At 31.6% G+C, this 22,982-nt stretch overlaps 4 protein-coding genes across 4 annotated transcripts; 3 read left to right on the top strand and 1 right to left on the bottom strand.

Annotated features, from left to right (window-relative positions):
• Positions 1–3,104: 3,104 nt before the first annotated feature.
• On the bottom strand, positions 3,105–6,063 carry LOTGIDRAFT_196190 (hypothetical protein). Its single transcript, XM_009066094.1, has 7 exons — positions 5,903–6,063; positions 5,580–5,653; positions 4,999–5,130; positions 4,704–4,788; positions 4,405–4,510; positions 3,826–4,079; positions 3,105–3,483 (listed from the first exon to the last, which is right to left on the bottom strand). The coding sequence occupies exons 1-7, from the start codon at positions 5,931–5,933 to the stop codon at positions 3,212–3,214; spliced, it is 954 nt and encodes a 317-aa protein (XP_009064342.1). The 5' UTR covers positions 5,934–6,063; the 3' UTR covers positions 3,105–3,211.
• A 617-nt stretch (positions 6,064–6,680) lies between these two features.
• Positions 6,681–9,327, top strand: LOTGIDRAFT_131154 (hypothetical protein; the record flags this gene model as incomplete). Its single annotated transcript, XM_009066093.1, has 6 exons — positions 6,681–6,923; positions 7,134–7,248; positions 7,422–7,553; positions 7,864–8,009; positions 8,523–8,647; positions 9,051–9,327. Coding segments are annotated over 6 exons (1,038 nt in total), but the record flags the coding sequence as incomplete, so codon positions are not given.
• Positions 9,328–10,113: 786 nt separating this feature from the next.
• LOTGIDRAFT_81796 (hypothetical protein) lies at positions 10,114–15,501 on the top strand (the record flags this gene model as incomplete). Its single annotated transcript, XM_009066044.1, has 14 exons — positions 10,114–10,236; positions 10,838–10,898; positions 11,185–11,315; positions 11,525–11,683; positions 12,056–12,176; positions 12,366–12,480; positions 12,822–12,918; positions 13,103–13,207; positions 13,758–13,920; positions 14,146–14,230; positions 14,481–14,582; positions 14,858–14,945; positions 15,066–15,154; positions 15,444–15,501. Coding segments are annotated over 14 exons (1,497 nt in total), but the record flags the coding sequence as incomplete, so codon positions are not given.
• Positions 15,444–18,308, top strand: LOTGIDRAFT_221657 (hypothetical protein). The gene is made up of 6 exons (XM_009066092.1): positions 15,444–15,744; positions 16,226–16,372; positions 16,946–17,068; positions 17,320–17,373; positions 17,616–17,743; positions 18,081–18,308. Exons 1-6 carry the CDS (start codon positions 15,622–15,624, stop codon positions 18,280–18,282), a joined length of 777 nt encoding a protein of 258 aa, XP_009064340.1. The 5' UTR covers positions 15,444–15,621; the 3' UTR covers positions 18,283–18,308.
• The last annotated feature ends 4,674 nt before the right edge of the window (positions 18,309–22,982 follow it).

Here is a 22,982-nt window from a genome sequence, read left to right as displayed (position 1 = left end):
AAGCTGTTAAAGTAAATATTTAGATGACTACATAATTGTTAATTATTAGTTTTTAATTGAAAACACTGTGTGCTTCAATTGTTGACCATTTCAGCAGCATTCAAATGATCGCATTTAGATGTAATTGGGTAAACCACTTCTAAATGAAAAAATATATGAATTGTTAATATAAATTATATGACAAACAATTGTTCTGTTATTGCTGTAATGTTAAATTCATAACTGATTAATATGGAGACTGATCATGAATGAAAGTAATTGACTTAAATTTAAGTAATTTAGTGCAGGTCATGATTCATGACTAATCTACATTCCACAAACTTAATATAAAAAAAATAGATTGCATGTAAGTTTATCACAGGCTATGGCATAATATAAGTAGAAACTATGCACAAGAATTTGGCGGTAAGTGAGGAGTTTAAACTTCCAAGGTACTTGTAGTGTTATCCCTTGATTTTAATGTGGCAAAGTGACACTGATGGCAATATTTGAGCTCTATGTATGTAATAATTAAATGACAATATCACTTTGATAAGCAAAGCATAAAGTTTTTTTTTTTTTTTTTCTGACCCAAATCAAGAAAATATTTAAGTGTACAATATTTTAAAAGAAAATGTAGATATTGTATATAGTATGAAGAGTAAAGTATTTATTATTATAAAGAATGGATGAAGGAAGATTTTAGATTAGTTGATTGTATGCTGGATCAGCATTTAACTGGATAATAAATTAACTGGATATAGTCATCTTATATATGACTTACTGGCAAAAAACAGCCTAATTTCCAAATGAAAATGTTGTATGTACGTATAAACCTATGTCTTTCTTATATTACAGATTAATCAAACATCTGACCCAAACTGGAAATTACCCAGAGAGCTCAACTTGAGTTTTCTTAGGTGGGAAAGCAAATATTTAGATAATATATCCACAAAATTATTTCTATGAATTTCTATTAAAATTACTTTTAGTCTGTAATAGAAATATTAAGATGGAACATTTTGAAATTTTGATATTTAGGTTCCATTTTGAAAATATTTATCTGTATTCAATTCAGTGATTTTTGCTCATCTGGGTACCATCAAAACTTAAACTTAATCAGTCCATTATATTTTCAAGGGTTTAAAAGATTGTGCATTCAGAGAGTTTGCAATTATCCTTGCTTGACTACACAACTGATGTATTGTGCATTTTATTAAATGGGAAATAAATTCTATTTGATATTACATCATCTAATATATGATAGTTTTAGGTAGATCTGTTTTAATGTAAACTTGACCATGACTTTCTTAGAAAAAATGTTAGCATAAAAGGTAAATCAGACGTAAACAGTAGCTATTATACTAGATATTAAAATTAGTAACTAGTGCTAGTTAACGTGTAAATGTTACTGCCTTTAACAAGGATTTAAATCAGTTTCATAATATCTACAACCTTTTCAGTTAAAATATATACTAGATGTGTACTTCCTTGAATGATACCAAACAAAAACACAAGCAATGCAGTTTAAATTTTAAGCTATGATTACATGTGTAAGTAAGCTTTACTCAAACTCAAGCTTAAAATGCGATTACATGTGTATGTACAATTATTCCTCAAAACTGTAGTCCGCAAATGCAATAAATCTGAGTACCATCGAGCTTACGAATGTGTTGAGTTTGAAAACACATTTAAGCAGAAAATTTGATTTTTTTTTAAGAATTTGGATAGGATTTGCTCTTGTCGGTTTTTTGCATTTTGCATACACATGTACTTGCAGTCTTAAAGGTAGTTTATGGAGATATTACTCTCTAGAGGATTGTCTCGTTTCAATTACCTTTTTCTTCTACCTTAACTTAAGCAGATTGTTTCTGTCTTTTGATTGTTATCATCCCTGAATGTGCACAAAAATCTTAGCTCGACTAAAATAATCATTGTTGCATTTATATAGTGGTTCATACTTGTTTATCATCATATTGTCCTACGGTGACATCAAATGGCATGGTGTTCATAATTACTATTGTCTGTATAATTCATCTATAATCATATTAAGACCTTTATATAAATGTGTATTATCATCAAACAACCCAACCTTATATATCCAGTGACAATCCAATACATTTATGATTAAGCATTGTAATAACTTAACAAAGATGACATTAAATAATGGTACACAATTTCAATATATTGTTGATATGATGTGTACAATAAAAGCCCAAGAGTAGTATACCAGAATATTGTGTGTTCCATTATTTAATGGACAATGATTACATCATCTTATTATATTTATTGACATCTATAAACAGTCAATTAACCAAATCAGACAAAGAGATGATATTTTTGTCAAATATCAACATATTTGCGAGGATTTTCTCCAGTGTAAGGGATTGCATATTTCATTTTTAGCTGATAGAGATGAACTTCAGCTTATGTAGCACTTTCGAAATTTCATGTGCAATCATAACTGATGACATCAAAGTTATGCATGAAGAACTTTAGCTAGTAACACAAATAGTTAGACAATATATCACTTTAAGAAACCTTATTCTCTCATATTGTTCCGTTTAAATAAAGTTTTTTCTAGACACACAATCATCTTTGTTTACTGTGTTAATCTGTGTATGTAATATGTACATAAACAAAATGAATTATTTTAATCCTATTGTTATGTCAGAGATATGAATGAATTGTCAAACAAAATTTGAAAGAAATAAAAAAAAAATTAAAATCAATTTTTTTATTTGTATACTTCTGGTGGGGCACACTATTAAATGCAAAATGATTGAAAGTATTATTTGAAACACTACATCTCTGCCAAGGAGAATATCTTCGGGAAACCTAAATTGAGCTCCATCAACAGAACAGAATATAACTACAGACAACTGTATATAAAATACTAGTATGTACAATTTATTTACCATAACATGCATACAATATACATACATATTAACAATTACTTGAAAAGCTGGAGGCTATAGTACTCCACCATAAAAAAGAGCAGGCGTGAACAATTTGGCAAGAGTACACCATCAGCAATTTTTTTTTTTTTTTTTCCTCCAGCCTCTAACTTATGATATTTCTGTCTCATCATTTGAAACTTTCACAATGTTAATTGAGGGAAAACGAGAAGTCACAATATAATTCTGGTACTACTTAAAAGCATTGAAAGTATGGCTGATAAGTGCCCAAACAGAAGCAAACACATTTCATCAAAATAACCATTATTTACTTTTCAAAGTTCTTCATTTAAAAATCCCCAATTGAATGCAACATATAAACGTCGTAAAACCAACAGTCCAATTGCACATACTAAAAATATTATCAAAAACAAGGAAAAGGTCTCATTTGACCTCACATGCACAGGTAGTTCAGCATTTTGGTAATTTTGAGTTGGTGCTAGTCTTCTTTGTCTCAAACCTTCTGATGTTGTGGCTGTAGAACCTGGAGAAGTTGATGATGAAGCAAAAGATGTAGTAGGAGTTGAGCTACTTGCAGGTTCAGATGCTTGTGTGGTACCGTTGGTTGATGATAAAGTCTGACTAGAAGTAACCGGAGTACTGGAGGTCACTGTTGATGATTCTGCTGGACTAGCAGAGCTTGCAGATGTTTGGGGAGGAGGTAGGAAATTTGTCATAGGATGTGGTTGCCATGCTCCCATATTTTGCATTGGAAATCCTGGTTGAAACATTGGTGGTGCATAAAATGGCATGGGGAATCTAGGAACCATGGTATTGCCAGAAGCACCAGGAGGCATTGGATAAGGAAATCCAAATGGTGGAGTCATCATGCCAGGCTGTGCACCATTTGCCATAAAAGGGTTCCAGGGTAACTGTGGTAGCTGACCACTATTTGTAGTTGCTGATGCTGATTCAGTAGTTGATGTTGCTGCTGATGTTGTTGCTGATGATGTTGTAGTGGATGAAGAATTACTTTCAGCTTGTGTGCTACTTGACTGTGAACCATCTTTTGGTTTTTCACCTTGAAAGGCAATCTGAGAAGCTAACTCTTTTGCCTCTTGAGTTGTTTTCTCAGATGCTTTAGTTACTGGAGGTAGAATATGGCCAATACATCCACAGTTCTCACATTTCCAATCGTTTGATCTGAAAATTGATTCAGCATATCAGAAAAATTTGAATGAAAAAAAAAACCTTAACATTTCTTAAATCTCTAGACTTCTCAACATAGCCATCAGCAGTCAACCTACCTACAAAACATGGTGACAAAAGTTTCAATTTATGATGATCTAAAAATAGCAAAAATTCGTGACCACTACAATGTCTGCTCTACCATATACAAATACATATTGTTTATACAGAACACCCTTATGCAGAAGCAGATTTTCATGTTCTTAAAGAATCCAATAGAAGGATTGAATCTTCTATCTGCAAAATTTCCCATACCCATATAATCTTATAAATATCTTACTTTTTAGCCAGAACTTTTCTTTCTTCTGGTGTGTAGTCTAATGAACCAATGGCTCCTGCACCATGGGTAGGCATAAAACCAATAATGGCTAATAATGCTGTTCTGACTGAAATCAAAGTTGATAAGCCAAAAATTGACATTTATCCTTCTAAGAATCAATTTGCTACATGTGCCAAATGTTGAGACGAAAATTTTGATCATTAAAAATAAATCAAAGATTTATAAGGTGACCAAAGCTCAATTTAAGACATGGTATGGTACTCTTAAATTTGATATCAGAACAGTAAAATATGACTTACTTGACCAAGATGGCTGCCAAGACTCTGGATGGTGTCCAGAAATACTTAAACAGATCTTTTTATAAACTTCAAATCTTCCATTGGGCTGCAAATTATTAATGCAATTTATTTAAAGTTACATGTATATAGTTATTTGGTACTACGCACCAATATCAAGGAATTTGTAAGTGGGTTTACTAACAATGATTTTGTAATATTTACTTAATCAATCTGTTTGATTTTTAAACACTCGATCTACCTGATTCACTTTGAAAATTATTGTCAATTGTCTCAATAATCAATACTAGAAACATACTGTCAATAATATAATACTTGGTGGTTTCATTGGATAATCTGGTGGTAAAATAATTCTTCCATGATAAATTCCACCATCAAAATCAGAGTCAGCTGGACCTCGAATTGTAAAATGCCATTCAAATAAATTATCCTTAAAAAAAAACAACAGGTTTATTTTAAATTTGTCAGATCATTCTAAATTCTTGGGATTATAAAAAAATTCGGCCGATAAAAAATGACGACGTTTGGTAATAACTGAAATTCGCCATTTTGTATTTGTCAAAGTATACATTAATACATTTTACCTTGCTTGAAACTACTGAATTCATTCTACTAGCTGATATTGTAGAGATTACCCATGTTTATCAAAACAAGCAATTGCGGAGGTCACGCGAGGCCGCACATGTAAATTATTAATCATTTCCGGAAATGCACGAAAAATAGGTTAGAACGAAATTAGGTTACTTGACTGTATAAGCTACAAGCTTTGGCTTGTGCAAGATAGCCAAAACTATCTTGTTTCAGTTAACAAGAACTCATTTCATGCTATCAAAATTTGCAATTCTTTGTTCAGTAGGCCTAAATCAAATGAATGCTTACATCTAATGGTTGAACATGATATTGTTCTGTGGGTTCTCTTAGTTCTTGAGCTTCTTTCATCAGCCTTTTGACAGCTGCAAAACAAATCAACATATTATTGTATAAATTTGTGTCTTTATAAACTAAGTCATATCCACTGTAAAAAAGGTGTATTCAATTCATTTATGCAACATGACTAAACAATGTCAACAAATTGCCACAAATGTACTCTATAGTATCATGCAATTTGGAAAGAGCACAGACCAAAGTGAAAGTAAACTGCTTTTCTTTGCTTTTTCTATACAGAAATCGGAGAGAATACAACAAATAACAAATATAATCACCTGGACTTCGCATACTGTATTGATTCTGCATTTGGTCTGTAATAAGTCAAATTGTTTAAACAAGATTACGGGTTTTATACTTAGCTTACTAAGATAATCAATTCCAACTAAAAAATTAAGAACAAATTTAATTTCTAGACGTGGCCTCACAGAATATTGACAAAACAAAGCCAAAGTGCAATGTGACAAGTCTATTCATTGGTCTATATAAATATATCTATTTATATTGACCAATGGTAGAGCGTTTTGTATATTGCATATCAACCTTAAATTTCACTTCCGCCGGAAGCACATGGTATTGTTTACAATGTCAATGGACAAACTGAAACTAGAGAATAAGTAAAAATGATCATCAGATTGTCAACAACTTGTAACTATACGAATTTCCTGAAAAAGGAAAACACATTGGTGGTAGTGAAAAGATGGAAAAAGAAAAAGTATAACAAGGTAAATTCCAAAGCAGATCAAGGCTCAGATAGCCTAAACTTGCCTTGTAAAACTAACAAAGACTCTTCCTTGTCTTCTTCAAGTTCTTGTGACAAGTGTACCCATCTACAGCTGGGTCGACAGGAATTATGAGTATTGTAAAGATGACTTATTCAAGGTCATCAGATTTTCACACACCGATCGATATATCGAAGCCCACAGCCGCCATTTGCTCAATGTAACCAAGCAAATGACGTCATGTAAAGAACCATCGCTTTAACGGAATGTGCTATAGAACCTCAGAACTAGGACTGGAAGATAAGGCTGATATATTTTGTATTTTTTTCAGGTTTCCAAGCCCATGTTACCAACTGAGAAAGCTTTAGGATACTTTGATACCTATTTCAAACCAGTCTATGGTGATCTTTGGCCTTCAATTAGAGTTTCACTTCTCTCTGGCCAAAAATATGGAGCTGTATTGAACAATTATTGTCAGAATGAAACCGAGAACTTCTTAAAAGACCTTGGTGCTAAGAATATGATTGAAATAGCTCAAAATGCTAAAAGTGGCTGGAATACCTCAGATGTGGATTCTGTACCAAAGGTTGAAGACCTTCACTATTCATCATTTACAGATGCAAACTCCATTAGACTATCTGACATGGAAGGTATGGATCCAAATTTAGCTCGAGATTATGATCTGCATGATTTTGTTCCTGTTGAAAAAGCCTATACATCTCGGGAACTCAGAATACAGCGAGAAGTGGAATCAGGTGTTTTTATTGATAAAAATGTGGATGTCAAGGTGAACAAAGATGGTGAAAAATTAGATTTACCAGAAAATCTGAAAGTTTTTACTTATAAACCTGGCAACATTTCTGATTTTCCTCCCCCTAAACCAGACAAATCAAAACTGTTAGGTAAGTGTGAACTTACTTTTTAATTCAAATTTTTGTTATCTCAGCCTTCATATACTTTAAGTAATTGCATTAGAAGGCATTATAAATGTAAAGTTTTTTGCTTATAATTTCCAAGTTATTAGCTTTAAATGTATCATCAATATTATTAGTAATATTATTGTTATTTTCCACAGGTTATTATTTATTAGATGCTTCATCAATATTACCAGTAATTAGTTTAAACATTAAACCAGGTGAAAAGGTTTTAGACCTATGTGCAGCACCAGGTGGTAAAACATTAACTATGCTTCAATCTTTGATACCAGGTGGTGAGTTGATTTAGCTGGTTCCTTATTTTACATATACATGTACAGCAATTATAGAGATTTAACCTTTGATTCAGGGAAAATTATATCCTCTATTTCCATCATTCTAATTTCTGACCGTGGTTTGTGTGTTGCCCAAAAAATTAGATTCTGATGTACCAGTTTACCTTAAATTAACCTTTACTTAAAATGATGCCATTCCAACATTGTAACCTATTGTGCTTCAGTCTGCTCTAATATCTGAAAGGGGTATTATTGATTGATGTAGATTGTATGGTATTATGTGTTAACTGTCAACTATATCTTTCAGTGTATATAACAAGCAATGATATATCTGCTAGTAGAATAGCCCGATTAAAAACAATTTTAAAGTATTACGTACCTTTATCTCATCAGTATGTAGATACATCATGTGTTGATGCCCGTCAACTTTCACTACCTCATAGTTTTGATAAGGTTTGTATGACCTGAACTTTGCCTTGTGTTAGGCCCGTTCACAATGTATTTTGTGTATAAATTGTGGAATTGAAGGGGCTTTTTCTAGTAGTGAATTTGGTCCAGATGTTGGAGACTTATTTTCTAATGTGTGTAACAATGAAGGTGAAAATTGGAACTAAAGTGCTTCTGTTTCTAAATGTTGCAAAAAATTAAAATGGTCAAGGAATACAGTGCTTCATTGAAAAAAGAAGGCTACCACATATTCTTTTTAAACAGCATTTTGTTTCAATGGATTCTTTAAGACAGGGACTAAATCTTGTCAAAGCATTGCACTTCCCTTGATAGAAACATTGGAAGTCAAGGTGGTTGTGGTTCTAGTAGAATTAAAATATATTATTTTGTGTAAAACACATTATTTAAAGGCATGGTTAATGTGATAGCTTATTTTGGAAATTTACCAAAATGACAAGACTTTCATTGGTCATCTGAAAATAGATCTTATAGTGTCACCATGTATTTATTTCTATTTAGGTTTTAGTAGATGTACCATGTAATTGTGATAGAGTCAGTCTTCTATCAGATTCTAATAATATATTTTCACCAGTTAGGGAAGACAAGAGACTTAAAATGTCTGCACTTCAAAAGGATATTCTTGTGTGAGTATTTTTGTTACAGAATACAATTCATCCTATATTTGATGTATGTGTCACAAAAATACCAAAAGCAACCACCGTCAAATTTAATAGAACATTAATCTGGTGTGTCTTCTTTGGTATTATTAATGCATTAATTTCCATTTGGATTGGCCCCTGTTGCTCAGTGAGCTCTTTATATGTTAAAGATATTTTTGGAAAAGCTTAGGATAATGGGGCTTTCTTCCTTACGGGCATCCCCTCTTGTATGAAAAAGGTTTTTCTATTGGTTAAAATTCACCAACTCATATTTTTAATTGCACCATGGTCGTTTTTGTGATAATTTTTTAAGGAGGCGTGCATTTGACTGCCGCAACTAAATTTACCCGATCGCATACTGCAAGTAATTTTAATCTTCATTTTCCAGATCTGGTATTAAACATTGTAAACCAGGGGGATCTATTGTTTATTCAACCTGTACATTATCACCACCACAGAATGATGGGGTTATACAGGCAGCATTAGAACAAATCTGGCAAAATACTCCAATTGATGTCAGTGTTGAAGACATTTCAATCATAACTCAACAATTTAAAGACACATTCACTTTTTTTCATAATTGTAGGCATGGACAATTAGTGATTCCCTCCTTAACCAAAAATTTTGGACCCATGTATATTGCTAAATTGAACAGAATAAAATAGTTTCATTTTATAAGTTTTGTGAGTGAAAATGGAAAATATTGATTAATGACAATATTTAAAGGGACATTCTGATTTGTAGGTCGAAAAAATTTTTGTTTTTAATTTGTGAAAACTATGAACCAAAATCTATAGAAATGTATCCCATAACGTATCTGAAGGATTTAGCTAAAAAAATCCAGCTGTTAAATTTTTTAACATCAAAACTTTACCTAAAAGGTTACGTAAGCTTTTCAAAATTGTTATGCTTTTTGCAAGATGTTAGAAAACTACTGTAAGGATATGTCTGATACCTTTTTTAGGGATTTCAACTAAATACAGCCAGCCATTATAAAACCAATCCCCTAAACTAGGTCAAACTGCTTAAATAACAATTAGTACAATTAACCCTTTTAAAACAAATTCAGTTTGATCAAGTAGATACATAGATATAAATAGCAAATTTTAGAAATATTCTTAGGTATAATTTACACGTTTTTGATAATGAAAACTTTTTACCAAAAAAGCAGAATGCCCGTTTAAATAAAGAGTTTTATCAGTACCGGTATTTCAAGTGAAGGTGAATAACAGCAATGCATTATTTCCCTTTTCTTGCTGATGTCTCTATCAAGAGTTCCCCAAGCTCAAATGTTACAAGTTCGATTATGATTTTGTCCTATTTGTTGTAGTCTGTAGTCACATTTGCTTCCATTATTATTCCCCTTGCGCAGTGATCTTCTGTTAAGGAGGTAAAATTAACCACCGTGGAAATAAACGATGGATGTAAGGAAATTGGTGCCTCAAACTGGAAAGTTTCCCAAGAAAAGGGACAAATTCCAACAAAAACACAAGAAACATGTTCCCGAAGTTAAAAAGAAAAAGTGGCAGCTAATTGATGAAGAGGTCGTTGAACTTAAAGGAAAATATTCAGAGGTAAGGCACTCTTTGTAAGTCGACAAAATGTAAACAAAACCACGTGCGTCTTCTTGACACTTTACATGTTAGCCAACCAATGATTCTTAGTTTAGGTCTTCTATCGGATACGATTTGTTTTTCTGTGACAGACGATGAGTAGCAACTTTTTGTCCAATTTATACCGATAAGATGACATGAAAATCACAGGAAGATCCTTCCCTATCAATCCCCTGTCCATTCATAGTCATGGCCATAGCCCACTGGCTTGCATAACATAACATAACATTATTGACATCAATATTAACTTTTCACTATTAAATTGACACTTGGTACTCCAGCAATTCATCATTTCCAGCCCTCTATTTATTTACATAATGGAGTTATGATAAAAGCACTAAATTATGTTAATGATATTATGATGACTAAATTTTCATGAAATAATTTTATTAAATTACTTGAAAACCAAACGAGAATTTCTGTGCCATGGATAGCCAAACACCTCTTTTTGAATCTGAACAATGCTGAACCATTAACGAGTCAATTAGTAGTTTGGGGAACATAACTCAATTTTGCTTCAATATCACTATATTTACCTTAACTCTAATGATTTTATTTTCAGATAAATACTTCAAAAGTTGAAAAGTTTACAGATTTTCCTCTATCGAAGCTGACATTAGAAGGTAAACATTGATTTGATCTAAAATGATAAAAGAATAGGCTGTTTCAAGACTATATCTGGTTTGTATAACCCAATGATTTGTATCCCAAGAGTGAAAAGAGGTTTCATAGGTGTGAAACACTTGGCATAATAGTTTGGCTTTGCATAACTTACAGGGCTAGTATTTTCTGTTAAAGGTGAAATAATGTCAAGAAATATGGTTACCTTAATATTATTTAAATCATGGAAATGGTTTAAGATTTCACTAAAAATGACCAGTTGATCTTCATTATTACTATTTTATCTAGGATTAGCTTCTGCTAAATATATTAAACCAACAGATATTCAGAGAGAAGCAATAGGTTTGGCTTTACAAGGACAAGATATATTAGGTGCTGCTAAAACAGGTTCTGGCAAAACTTTGGCATTTCTAATCCCAGTAAGTAAACGTCCTTCTTTTATGATGGTTTTTTAAGTTAATTCATCAAAGCTATTCCTATACCTGCTCCCAAGTGTAAAATGCCTGGAATTCAATTATGAATAATGAAATAGGTATGGAGATACTATTTGCATGTCTTTGAGTTCTTATACTGGTCCAGTTTTTGTCAATTCTGCAATTTGTCCATAACATATTTATTTATCTTGCAGATATTAGAACATCTATACAGGGAGAAATGGACACCATTAGATGGTATGGGGGCTTTAATTATCTCTCCTACCAGAGAGCTAGCTTTTCAAACATTTCAAGTTTTAAAGAAGATTGGTACAAGCCATGATTTTTCTGCTGGATTGGTGATTGGCGGAAAGGTAACTTGTTCTTTTCATTTATTTTATTAAATAACTAACTGTTGATCCATCTTTTTTTCATTTAAAAAAATCCTTTTTAAATCAAAAATCTGACTTACTGACTCAAAAATCTGATTCAAACATCAAACTTGGTATTTTCGAGATATTAGGCCAGATTTTTGTGGAACGGACAAAGAAAACATAATGTCTTGAGGACACTAACTATCATTTGATGGTCAAAAACATCAACACGATTTTTGTTAAGCATTTTATCCGAATAAAGAATTTGGCCTTTTTTATGTAATATATTATTTCAATTATTGAAATAGTGGTCTGCAAAGAGACTACTTCCACTGTTTGTGGACTGAGTTATACTATGGTCTATAATTGTAGCATGTACGAGAGGAAAAGGAGAGAATGACAACTACTAACATTGTAGTATGTACACCAGGTAGACTATTACAACATATGGGAGAAACATATAATTTTACAGCCGATTCCTTACAAATATTAGGTATGTTTCTTATTCTTGAGAATTATTATATTTTTATCAATCAAAAGTCATTTTAAGACAATATGCACTGATATTCAAATTCATGTAGAAATACTCTGTAAAATTCAATTTGCGAACAATATTGTGAACACAGTAGAGATGGTATTGACTGTTCACACTTTGCCTTGAAATTTTTTAATTATATTTCAGTGTTGGATGAAGCAGACAGAATATTAGATTTAGGTTTTGCTGAGACAATGAATGCTATTATAGAAAATTTACCTTCTACCAGACAAACCTTATTGTTCTCAGCTACACAAACCAAGTAAGAATTTGAATTCTTGTCAATTACTTTTATAAATCTCTTTATTTGGTCTGCATAGATTGGAAATATATATGAGTAGGTCTGTAAAATGCTGTCAAGTCTTGACAAACTCATTTGCTGAGTGACATCATGTGCTCTGAAATAAGTAGCATGCACAGCCTTTTGAGCAACACTTGCCAAAATATTATTTTACGTAGGTCAAAGACTTTAATTTAAAGATTTAAAAGCTGTGTTTTTTTGAGGATCTTAATAGAATTTTAACTTCTGTGCTACATGTACCCAGTCTATGACTAATATTAGTTTAGAAGTTGTGTATTGAAATAGTGTATTGTTATTTTCAGATCAGTTAAAGATTTAGCTAGATTAAGTTTAAAAGATCCTATGTATGTATCAGTACATGAACATGCTAAACACAGTACCCCAGCAACTTTAGAACAAGTAAGTATACCTTCATATTTTGCCTGGTGGCTTTGGTGTTTGTTTCAATAGAAATGATGTTACTGATATAATACAGGTAAAGAGCCTATTGCTCTTATGGCTTCTTCTGTTTGATCAATGCATATTTTGTAAATGGCATGTAATAGATATAGGTATGAAAATGTCAATTGTTTTTCCCTTTCAGAGTTACATTGTGTGTGAACTTCATCATAAAATAAATGTGTTATGGTCTTTTGTTAAAAATCACCTATACAGTAAAGTTTTAGTATTTATTAGTTGTTGTAAATTGGTAAGTTTACATGTACCAATCTTATGAGCGTACTGATTCAATTTCACTTAAAATCTGCTATTGAGAAACAGACAAAAAGGTAGTGAAGATTATTTAGATATCAAGTCAGGAAGCCATACATCAACATAAGGAAAATAAATCTTCAATTGGTGCAGCCATTTTGTGAATTAATCATGTTCCATACCTGCTATTTGATTATAGTGGCAGCGTCCAGTCTTGTAGTAACACATTACCATGCAAATATATATATGATATTTACTCAGCAAATAATTTCCTCACTTCTGAGCTCTTCTAAAACTCAAAAAAATAGTGCTATATTACGATAGTTTAGATCAATGATGGTTCACTACTATAATGTTAACATCTGATGGCTATGACAAACTAAATTGTATGGTTGAGTGTTGCTGTTGTAAAAATGATATTTAGTTGGTAAATTTTGTAAGGACGAAGATGTGTAATTCTTAAGTAGGAAAAAGCCAAAAACTGTCCTCCAAGGTCTTTATCTTTGAACATAAATAAGTGAGATGTGCTGTAAATCTTACTTTTCTAGGTGAGGTATATTCATGAAGCATTCAGATTATTACGACCTGGTCAAACAATACTAGCTCTACATGGTGGAATGAATCAAATAAAGAGGATGGAGAATTATGATAAATTTTGTCGGAAGAAACATGCTGTATTATTTGCTACTGATATTGCTGCAAGAGGCTTAGGTAGGAAGTCAATTCAACTAAGTATGCAGTTACTGTTATACTATAAAAAGTTCATTATCCAGCTGTCAGAACGGAAATTGAACTACCAGCATCACTTTTCAGAATTGAAATCTGAATCTGATTCTTCAGCAATCAAACAAAACTATGGAAGTCCCGTTCATTTCCATATAGTTATTATAGATGGTATGATGTAATGGATGATTAGATTGTCGCATATATTTCTAGATATACCTGCTGTTAATTGGGTGGTACAAATGGATTGTCCTGAAGATGTGAATACTTATATACATAGAGTTGGTAGAACTGCTAGGTAAGTTATAACTGATACTGTTATCAGTGACGTCTGATGTTAGTAACATTCTGTCCTTACAATGATATCTCACAGGGTTAACAAGATACTAAACATCACAGTATAATGATTCTCCATACAATACAACAGTCTTTCAGTTGAAGTGTTTTGTTTTTTTTTCTCCAAATTTAGAAGAAGAAATTTTTGAAGAATTTTTTTATGAGCTTAAAATGTTATGATATATGTATGTTATGATATGTATATTTGATAGATTTGAGAAGAATGGAGAAGCATTATTAATATTATTACCATCAGAAGAAGAATCTATGATTAAACAATTAACTGATAGAAAAATACCAATTAACCAAATCAGGTTTGTTCTTTCTTAAACCTAGATTAGGTAGATTTAGTTCATACTAAACATTATATTGATTCATAATGCATTGATGCATTAAAATTTAAAACTGATCTGCTTGGTGCTTTCACACATCAATCCTTTTTCAATGAAGGTTTTATTTTTGTTCAAGATTTTTTAATGGGTCATGCTAAGTGGTCATTTTCATTGATATTCTACCTTAGTTTATGTGATTAATTTTAGGACACTGATATTTATAGATGGACATTAAACAATCTTTATCTGTATTTTAGAGTAAATCAACAGAAAATAGTCAATTTAAAATGTAAATTAGAAGCTAATTGTGCGTCCTGTTTAGAACTCAAGGCTATGGCACAAAGGGTAAGTTACAATTTTGGTAAAATATGAATTTTCTACATTTTTTTTCAAATTATTTCTTTGCCTTACACGAAGTCATCTCTCTGTACCTTCTAAATGACAGTAAAATTTTATATTTTCTAGGCATTTAAAGCATATATAAAGAATGTATTTTTAATGAAAGATAAAAGTATTTTTGATGTTAGTAAATTAGACACTGAATTATATGCTAGGTGAGTGACAGATTTTTAATTTCTTGAACAATAGCTTCACTGAAAACAAACTTTTTAGGTTAGTAGACTAGAGCTCATCTCTCACTGCTGACATGGGGTTTGTCTTTATCGGGATCCCAGTATGCATACATAAAGCCAACTAAGGGAACTCATTGAAGCAACAGCAGAGATCTCAAGATTATATTTCCTAACTTAACAGCTAAGCATGAAATTGCTTCACTTGCAAATGTTAAATATATTGTAAATTAGTTATCTGTTATAATTTTGTTTTGAAAATTTTGTGTTACAGGTCAATTGGATTAGCATTTCCACCCCGAATACGATTTTTACAAAAACACAACAAAAAGACATTATCAGACACAAGTAACACATCAAAACAAACAAATAAACATCAGACATTTGGTGATAGTGATGGGGAGGGACAATCAGAAAATGAAAGTGGTAATGAAGAAGAAGCAGAAGATAAAATGGTGTGTGCATATGACAGTCAAACAAAATCAATGTCTGCTCTGGGGTTTGAAATTGATGATGAAGGGGAACAACTTTTCTCAGTAAAACAGGTTGATATTGAAGTACCAGAAGGTTTTGGAGTAAGTGTTTTTGAATTATAATGAAAATAATATGGTTATATACCCTTTTCCAGCTTCTTGTAGTGACCATCCATTGTTGTTAGTCTCAGCTGAAGTCTCTGCAGTCTAAGTTGATAGCATTTGTAAATGCAGCTTTGTTAACATTGGAAGGAGGTTGTTGGAGACTAATGTCTTTTACAAGTATTCTTACTACAGTATTATATTTCTTGTTTATACTTGAACATGCTGACCTGAAGGTCCAATCAGGGAAGAAGAGAAGGGGGGACGGGTTGATGATGATGAACATTGTCTAATTGGTTAAGTAGAATGAAAAGTAGAGACAGTGTGAACAAATTTTGAAACTAAATTACTCCTATTGCACATGATTGACTGACCTTATAGTTGTTAAAATGCAGATGAAGCAGTTTTTAAAATGTTTCATTGAAAGTATGACTTCAGTATCTCACATCAGCCTATGACAGGATGTTATTTGTTATTTTAGAAAATAGACTATGATCAGTTGACATCAACCTCTGATAAAACTAGAACCATCACCAGAGAAGAAGAAGTCAAAAAGAAACAGAAATTAGCCAGAAAGGCCAATGTATCATTAAATACTAAAATAGTCTTTGAAGAAGGCAAGGAAGAGGTGAGACTTTTAATAGAATTCTAATTTTAAAACTTGTGTGTTTATATCACTAAATATAACTATCTGATGTCTTAATATATGCAATTTGCATATAGCTCAAAAGCGTAAAAAATATGAACAGTATGGAATCTTTCTTGTGTCTTTAAAATTGGATGTATGACTCCATATATGCCATCAGATATAACTTCGAATATCCGTAGTTAAGACTTCATCAGAATCAATGCAGAGTAATTCATGTAAAAAAATGTTTGTGCAGAAGTGACCAGTAATCAGTGACAAGAGCTCATATAATGGTCTCTCCGATAGAGAATCTCGGAGCAAGTGGATTAATACAGACTGCTTGCAACTGCCGACTTCTGGTAGGATATGATATATAACTGGATTTAGATGAACAGGCATGACTGAAAAACCCATTTGCCACCAGTGGTTGTCAGTTGTCTTCAGCTGCTCATCTTCTATTGTCTTGCCAAACTGGATCTTGTTGACTGAATATTTGACCATACAGTTGATCACTCTTGCTGGTAGTTGCATATAGTTGGTCAGTTTTTGTACGTAGCCATTTTGTTTTTCCAGTCTGATGAAGATGATAAAGATGAAAAGAAGGGATTAAATATAGAGTTAGCTAAAAAGAGAATGCAGGAAGCTGATGTTCAAGATAAACAAAACTATAGGGAGATGATCAAACTCAGAAAAAGGGTTAGTTAAAATTATTACTTAGCCCCAATGGATTAGATGGCACACAAAAATAATTGACATAGGATCATTTAAAATCTGTAAATTTTCACCTTTTTCCGTCGTTGATATGTCTTGGATAAATCCTGAAAAAGGGACTTAAGAATTCACTGTCAATTTTGGTAACAATATGGTGTCTCATGTTATATGACTTTCCTAATAGTATATTGAGTAATAGGATAAATATAAATATATGTGTTGTTTATTATCTTTAGGAAGAAAAAATTAAATTAAAAGAGAAGAGAAAAGCGGAATTAGAGGAAATGAGGGTGAGTAAAAAAGTCTCTAACATGCTGTTAATTTTGTTGCAGTAGTGAACCATGATCTGTTTGACTGTAAAGTCTAACCACAATCTTGACAATTTAAATTATTATTCTTATTATCCTAAACAAATAAATCTGATGAAACGGAGGTCTGTAGTTTACACTAGCCATTCTCGATCTGACGAAATTCTACTGAAATTTGTGTTCATTTGAATATATGTGATCATATACTATATCTCTGTTTATAGAAAAGATTAGCGGCTGAAGAAGGAGAAGATGATGAAGAAGTAGAGATTGTTTATCATAAAGATTCAGATAATAATTCAGATAATGAACCACAGCAATACTCTGACCAGTCAAATAGTGATGATGACAGGTGAGTTCTTTGTACTCAATAGTAGAGCTTATAGAACATCTTTTTTGTCAAGCCTCTAAATATGATGCATTAGGTACCAGTCAGATGGACAAATTTGGAGGTCCTCAAGGTGTTGCTTTGTCAGTAAGTTCCTTATAAGTTGTAGCACTTTCCTTGAGACTCTAAAGTCCATTTATCCCATAGTGTGTTATGGCTATCATGATGCTGTTTCCCTGCTCAATGTTATAATTATAAGATCATGAATATCAACCTATTTTACCACCTCTCCTCTCCTCCCTCAAAACGCCAAATGCTCTCAAAAGATGGATTTTATGTCAATGAAATTGTATAATTGTAGACCAAGAAAAAAGAAATTCAAACCAAATGATTCTGATGAAGATCAGCTAAGTGGAGAAAGTGGAAGTGATGAAGAGGAGGGAAGTGAGGAAGAGGGAAGTGAAGAAGAAGAAGAAGAAGAGGAGGAAGATGTGTCTGGTGTTGGAGCTTCATTACCTGATGATGAACAATTAGCTCTAAGACTGTTACAAAAATATTCATAAACTGTTAATAAAAATGCTGAATTTATCGTTAAAATTTCTTGTAGAAAATGACTCGGTGATCATAAACACTGTCCATTTAATAATAAATGTTCAGGTTTAAGAGTGGTGACCATGTCATACACCAATACTCTTGATTTGCATACACTGTCATACTAGTACCCTTGGTTTTCATTCACTGTCACAACAGAACTATTGGTTACCTTACACCTATTTTTGTTGAGCACCTCAATATTTGTAGCAAATTTCTTGCGTTCTATATAACTATGAAGGTGTGGTCACGCGGTCTTGTCGGAGATTTTTGTCGTCGATTTAAGTCTTGTCAGGAGCTTCGCCGACTGGCACGGGCACAGGCACACGAGGAGACAAACATCTCCTGTCGGTCGTTTTCCACCATGTCCATAATCACGGGTGGAGCATGCAATTTAAAGAAAAATTAATCTGATCTGATGATGACGGTCTATCTTGCAGACTATTATCAAACTTGTTTGATACTATAAATCCTGTATATAAAATCTCCGACAAAGACTGCTTGTGTGCCTTTACGAGACGTTTTTATGGATTAGTCTCAGCGAGAAGTTTGAAATTTGATAACACATTTGACATGTATAATTATAAGATCTTCCTATTAACAATTAAAAATACACAAACGTACTTTCAAGAAGATTGAGGCCACAGAAGTTGATAAAAAGCGGGAGACCTATAGGATGAATAAGGCTTTCTGTTCTGAGTTATTGCCCTCCTATGAAGCAAACGAAAAGGGGTTGGTCTTGACCATGTTTCCTCTCATCAACGGCAGAATGAATCGAACATGTAATAAGCCATTTAGAAAATTTCAGCATATTCCATTTTAACGACAAAAATATTTATCAATTTTGTTAATGACGTAATTAGATACTGAAGTATGGTGGGTGAAGGAGCTGATATTATATTGATCAAGTATGGCGAGGAGTTGGTAAGGAGATTGTTAAATAGTAATCTGGGATAATGGCCCAATGGTAAATGCTATCACATTTCTTGTAAGACAGGTGCAATGGCGGATTAAACCTTCATGAAACGCCTCCCACTTAAAAATCAATCTGATCAACTTCGTTCAATTTTCATAATTCTTTTAGAACGTCGTATGGTCAGTTAAATGAATATAAACTTGAAGTGGCTAGTCGACTTGCTTTTGTAGTTCATGTCTTAAAGTTAAGAAAATACTTCATGATTTTGACATGTACTTTCGACTGTATTTTTTTATTTTTATCAAAATTATATATCCTAACATTAGAGAGTTATCGCACCTTCGTTCTTTCATCTATTTTTCATGTCCTGTATTCAGCGTGTTAATATATATTCACATCGCATTTGTAGATCGCAGTTTAATAATAATAAAAACTCCGTAAAACATAATTTAAATATGCAATAAGAAAAAAAATCTCACTGCTAAAATAGCGCTCTATACATCAATTGAAGAACGAAATAGGAATATACAAGTAGAATTGAATTTTTTTTTTCATGAACAGAGTTAATGCACTTGATCACGCGAAATACGCCAAAATAAGCAAATGAATGCAATATATATAATACTTATAATACATAGGCCTATATACATAATCTGCAATTTAGTTGCTTTTTTGTATGTGTGAAACTGTAGAAAGGAATAGAATAACTGTTCAATTAAATTTGCGTGTAAAATAGGTGTATACATTTTGGTAACAGGTCGTTTTCTTTACCGTTTATGAAAAATGTCACATACAAATTAGTTAAATTCAACAACTGGGTATACAACAAAAAGGGACCACTTTATTCACCTGACTATCAAATTCAATGCTGTATTTACTTCAATATTAAACACGGGGCACGTAAACATTAAATTGTTGATTCACCGGACATTCAGGTGTTTGGAAATTGAAATAGTACACTCTAAAATATTGGTTTCTACGTGGGTTAATATAACACAAAGTTATTTCAAACAGGCTCTATTTTAATTCTAACAGAACTGGATGCAAAATCAAGGAATTATCAACGAAACTTTATAATTTGACTTTCTTGATTCTAACCCATTCTTTGGTTTTGCAATATCTTATAATTAAGAAATTCTGCACTGTATTTTTTTTCCTGTAAATTATACGAGAAAATACACGTAGGATCGCCAGATTAAATTGAGCGTAATTTCAATATATTTTATGGTTTACGATACAATGAATTATTTTACAACAATTGAAACGATAGTGATAAAAACGGGAAGAAGAAAAACTGAACAATATTGCTGTCTGCTGTATGTATTTTATCGTTCTGATTTTCTCTATATGGCATCAACGCCTTCCTGTTCTTCTATCTAGTCAATTTTTCGATATGATATAAAATAATATTTGACTGTCGTTTTTCGAATGTAAATTTTTTTTTGTAATATATGTTTTTGTAAAACAAAAATAAAATCAATTTTGTTCCTGAACTATGATTTTTCTTTGAATAAAAATTTAATTTTTATATTTTTATTTTGTTTCATTATTTTTTTTTAATTTCATTATCATTATTCATTTTTCATTTGGTTTTTTGTTTTTGTTTATTGAATTATTATTTAATTCTTTTATTATCCTTATTATATTTATTTTTCTATTTTCTCCTAAAATAAGTCAATCATTGAACTGCATTATTCTTTAATAATGATATAGCCTAATATGTTTTAAGCACCAATAATTACATTTTGATTACATAAATACTAATGTGTTGAAGTTAAAACAAAACTTTTCCTAATTACAATTTAATACTGCAAATACCTTGTACTGTTATTAATACAGTGTATATAAGTAGTTGAACGCACTCAATAAAGTTCTATAAAACATACAGATATACCCTAATTACAATTAAGGGTTCCGGTAACATCCTAGGGCCCATCAGTGACACGAGAGGATTACACTATTTCAACACAAATAATCAATATTATTATTGTTTTCACGTCTTGTTATCACGTTAAAATAAAATTATTTCTTTATATATGTAGCCTATGTATATAAGATTTGAATATTGAATATCAAATATTGAATTTATTATTATTATTATTATTATTTAGCCTTTTAGCCAGTTGTGGAACATACATATACGAATTAAAAGGGACATTTTCGCCATTCGTTTGACCAATTTTACTTATGTCTCAGAGACCGGATTTTTTTTTTTAGCTGTAAGCTTATTGTGTTCACAGCTAAACGCCGAAATTCAGAACAATCCGCGTTTGAATGTTAAAATGACGACTCTGCCATATATAGAATAGACAAATTTAGAAAAAGAAAATGAAATTCCTAGTTTGAGGTATTTTGCGATTTTTGTACATTTCTAGAACTTCTGAAGCTATTTGCATAAAATTCAAAGATTTGAAAAATCCTGTTACCCGTTATTGTCCGATTATAAGACAAAAAAATATATAGCATAGTTACCAAATTGATTTCCTAACCACTACTAAGTGCGTTGACTACAATAAGTAGATTTTATAAATGAGCCTTGAGAAAAAAGTAAATATAGAGCTAAATGAATTGCAGGTAAGTACTCGTGGCTAACGATATTTGAAAAATAATCAAAAAATATATCATTATCATAATAATTCAGATAGAGATATTTTTTAAAATATTAGATAAACCTTCTATGTAACTATAACATAAGAGTTCAGGAATCGGAATGACTTATACTTTTTTTTATGTTGTCATGTTTAAATAATTTTATTCTGTACGATTCAGTAACTTAAAAATAAGTTTTTTCGGCTATCAAAAACTCATAAGAATCCAAGTTGTCTCAAAATACTTAACCGGTTGTTTGGTATCCAGCTTTCAAACATTTTAAGGGGCATTAATAGAAATAATGCCTGAGGCACGTGTATTAGGCACGCGCTGAGCGCCTGTGGTATTATTTCTTATATTGATCATTATATTGTAGTGGCTAAATTAACGATGATTAGAGTAGAATAGGGAGGCGTGTATTATTGACATAATGTATTGTATAAAATAACCCCTTTTACTTCACAGGACAAATTAACTTTAATAAAGTCTTTTTTTCATTTATCACTAACGAACGCGCGAAGGATACAACGGAATTTTTATCATATCGCTTGGATACTTGGATATTCTGAAACCTGTTTATAAAATACTAAGGTTGGTTGAAATGTGTGGCATTAAATTTCAAATTGATTAAATTTAATCATATTAATTAAAAATTAATTTATAAAATAATCATAGTAATTTACATGGTTATATATGACCAGATCGAAATGGGATTGAAAAATCAAGCTGATATCTAATTTGTAGTTTATTTCCAGGATAATCAAATTCCGTTCAGATTATTAATTTGAAATTTATTTTTCATAATCCTGTTTCGATCGGATTTAATTTTTTTTAAATTTTCATTGTCGTATCAAAATTAATTATAAATCGAATCCAATCAATATTTATAGGCTAGTAATATTTCATTCAGATTGAATGATTAGTTCGGTTTTATACTTATATTCAGATCCAGTTTTATCATAAGTTTGATAAAAATATTCCGATCGGATTTATTTTGTAATTTATATTTGATTAATATATTCGTTGCATAGGTTTAAAAATCAAATTTGATTCTTTGGCAATATCATTCAAATCGGATTCAGCTAGCTATGCTATTTTGTGCATATCATTCATATTCCAATCGAATTTTAATTTATAATTCAGGTTTTTAATCATTTCGAGATCATA

The sequence above is a fragment of the Lottia gigantea genome (assembly GCF_000327385.1).
Source record: "Lottia gigantea unplaced genomic scaffold LOTGIsca_73, whole genome shotgun sequence".
In the NCBI taxonomy this organism is placed as follows: Eukaryota; Metazoa; Mollusca; class Gastropoda; family Lottiidae; genus Lottia; species Lottia gigantea.
Note: the sequence above shows the minus strand (reverse complement) of the source record. Positions and strands in the feature narration are given on the sequence as shown.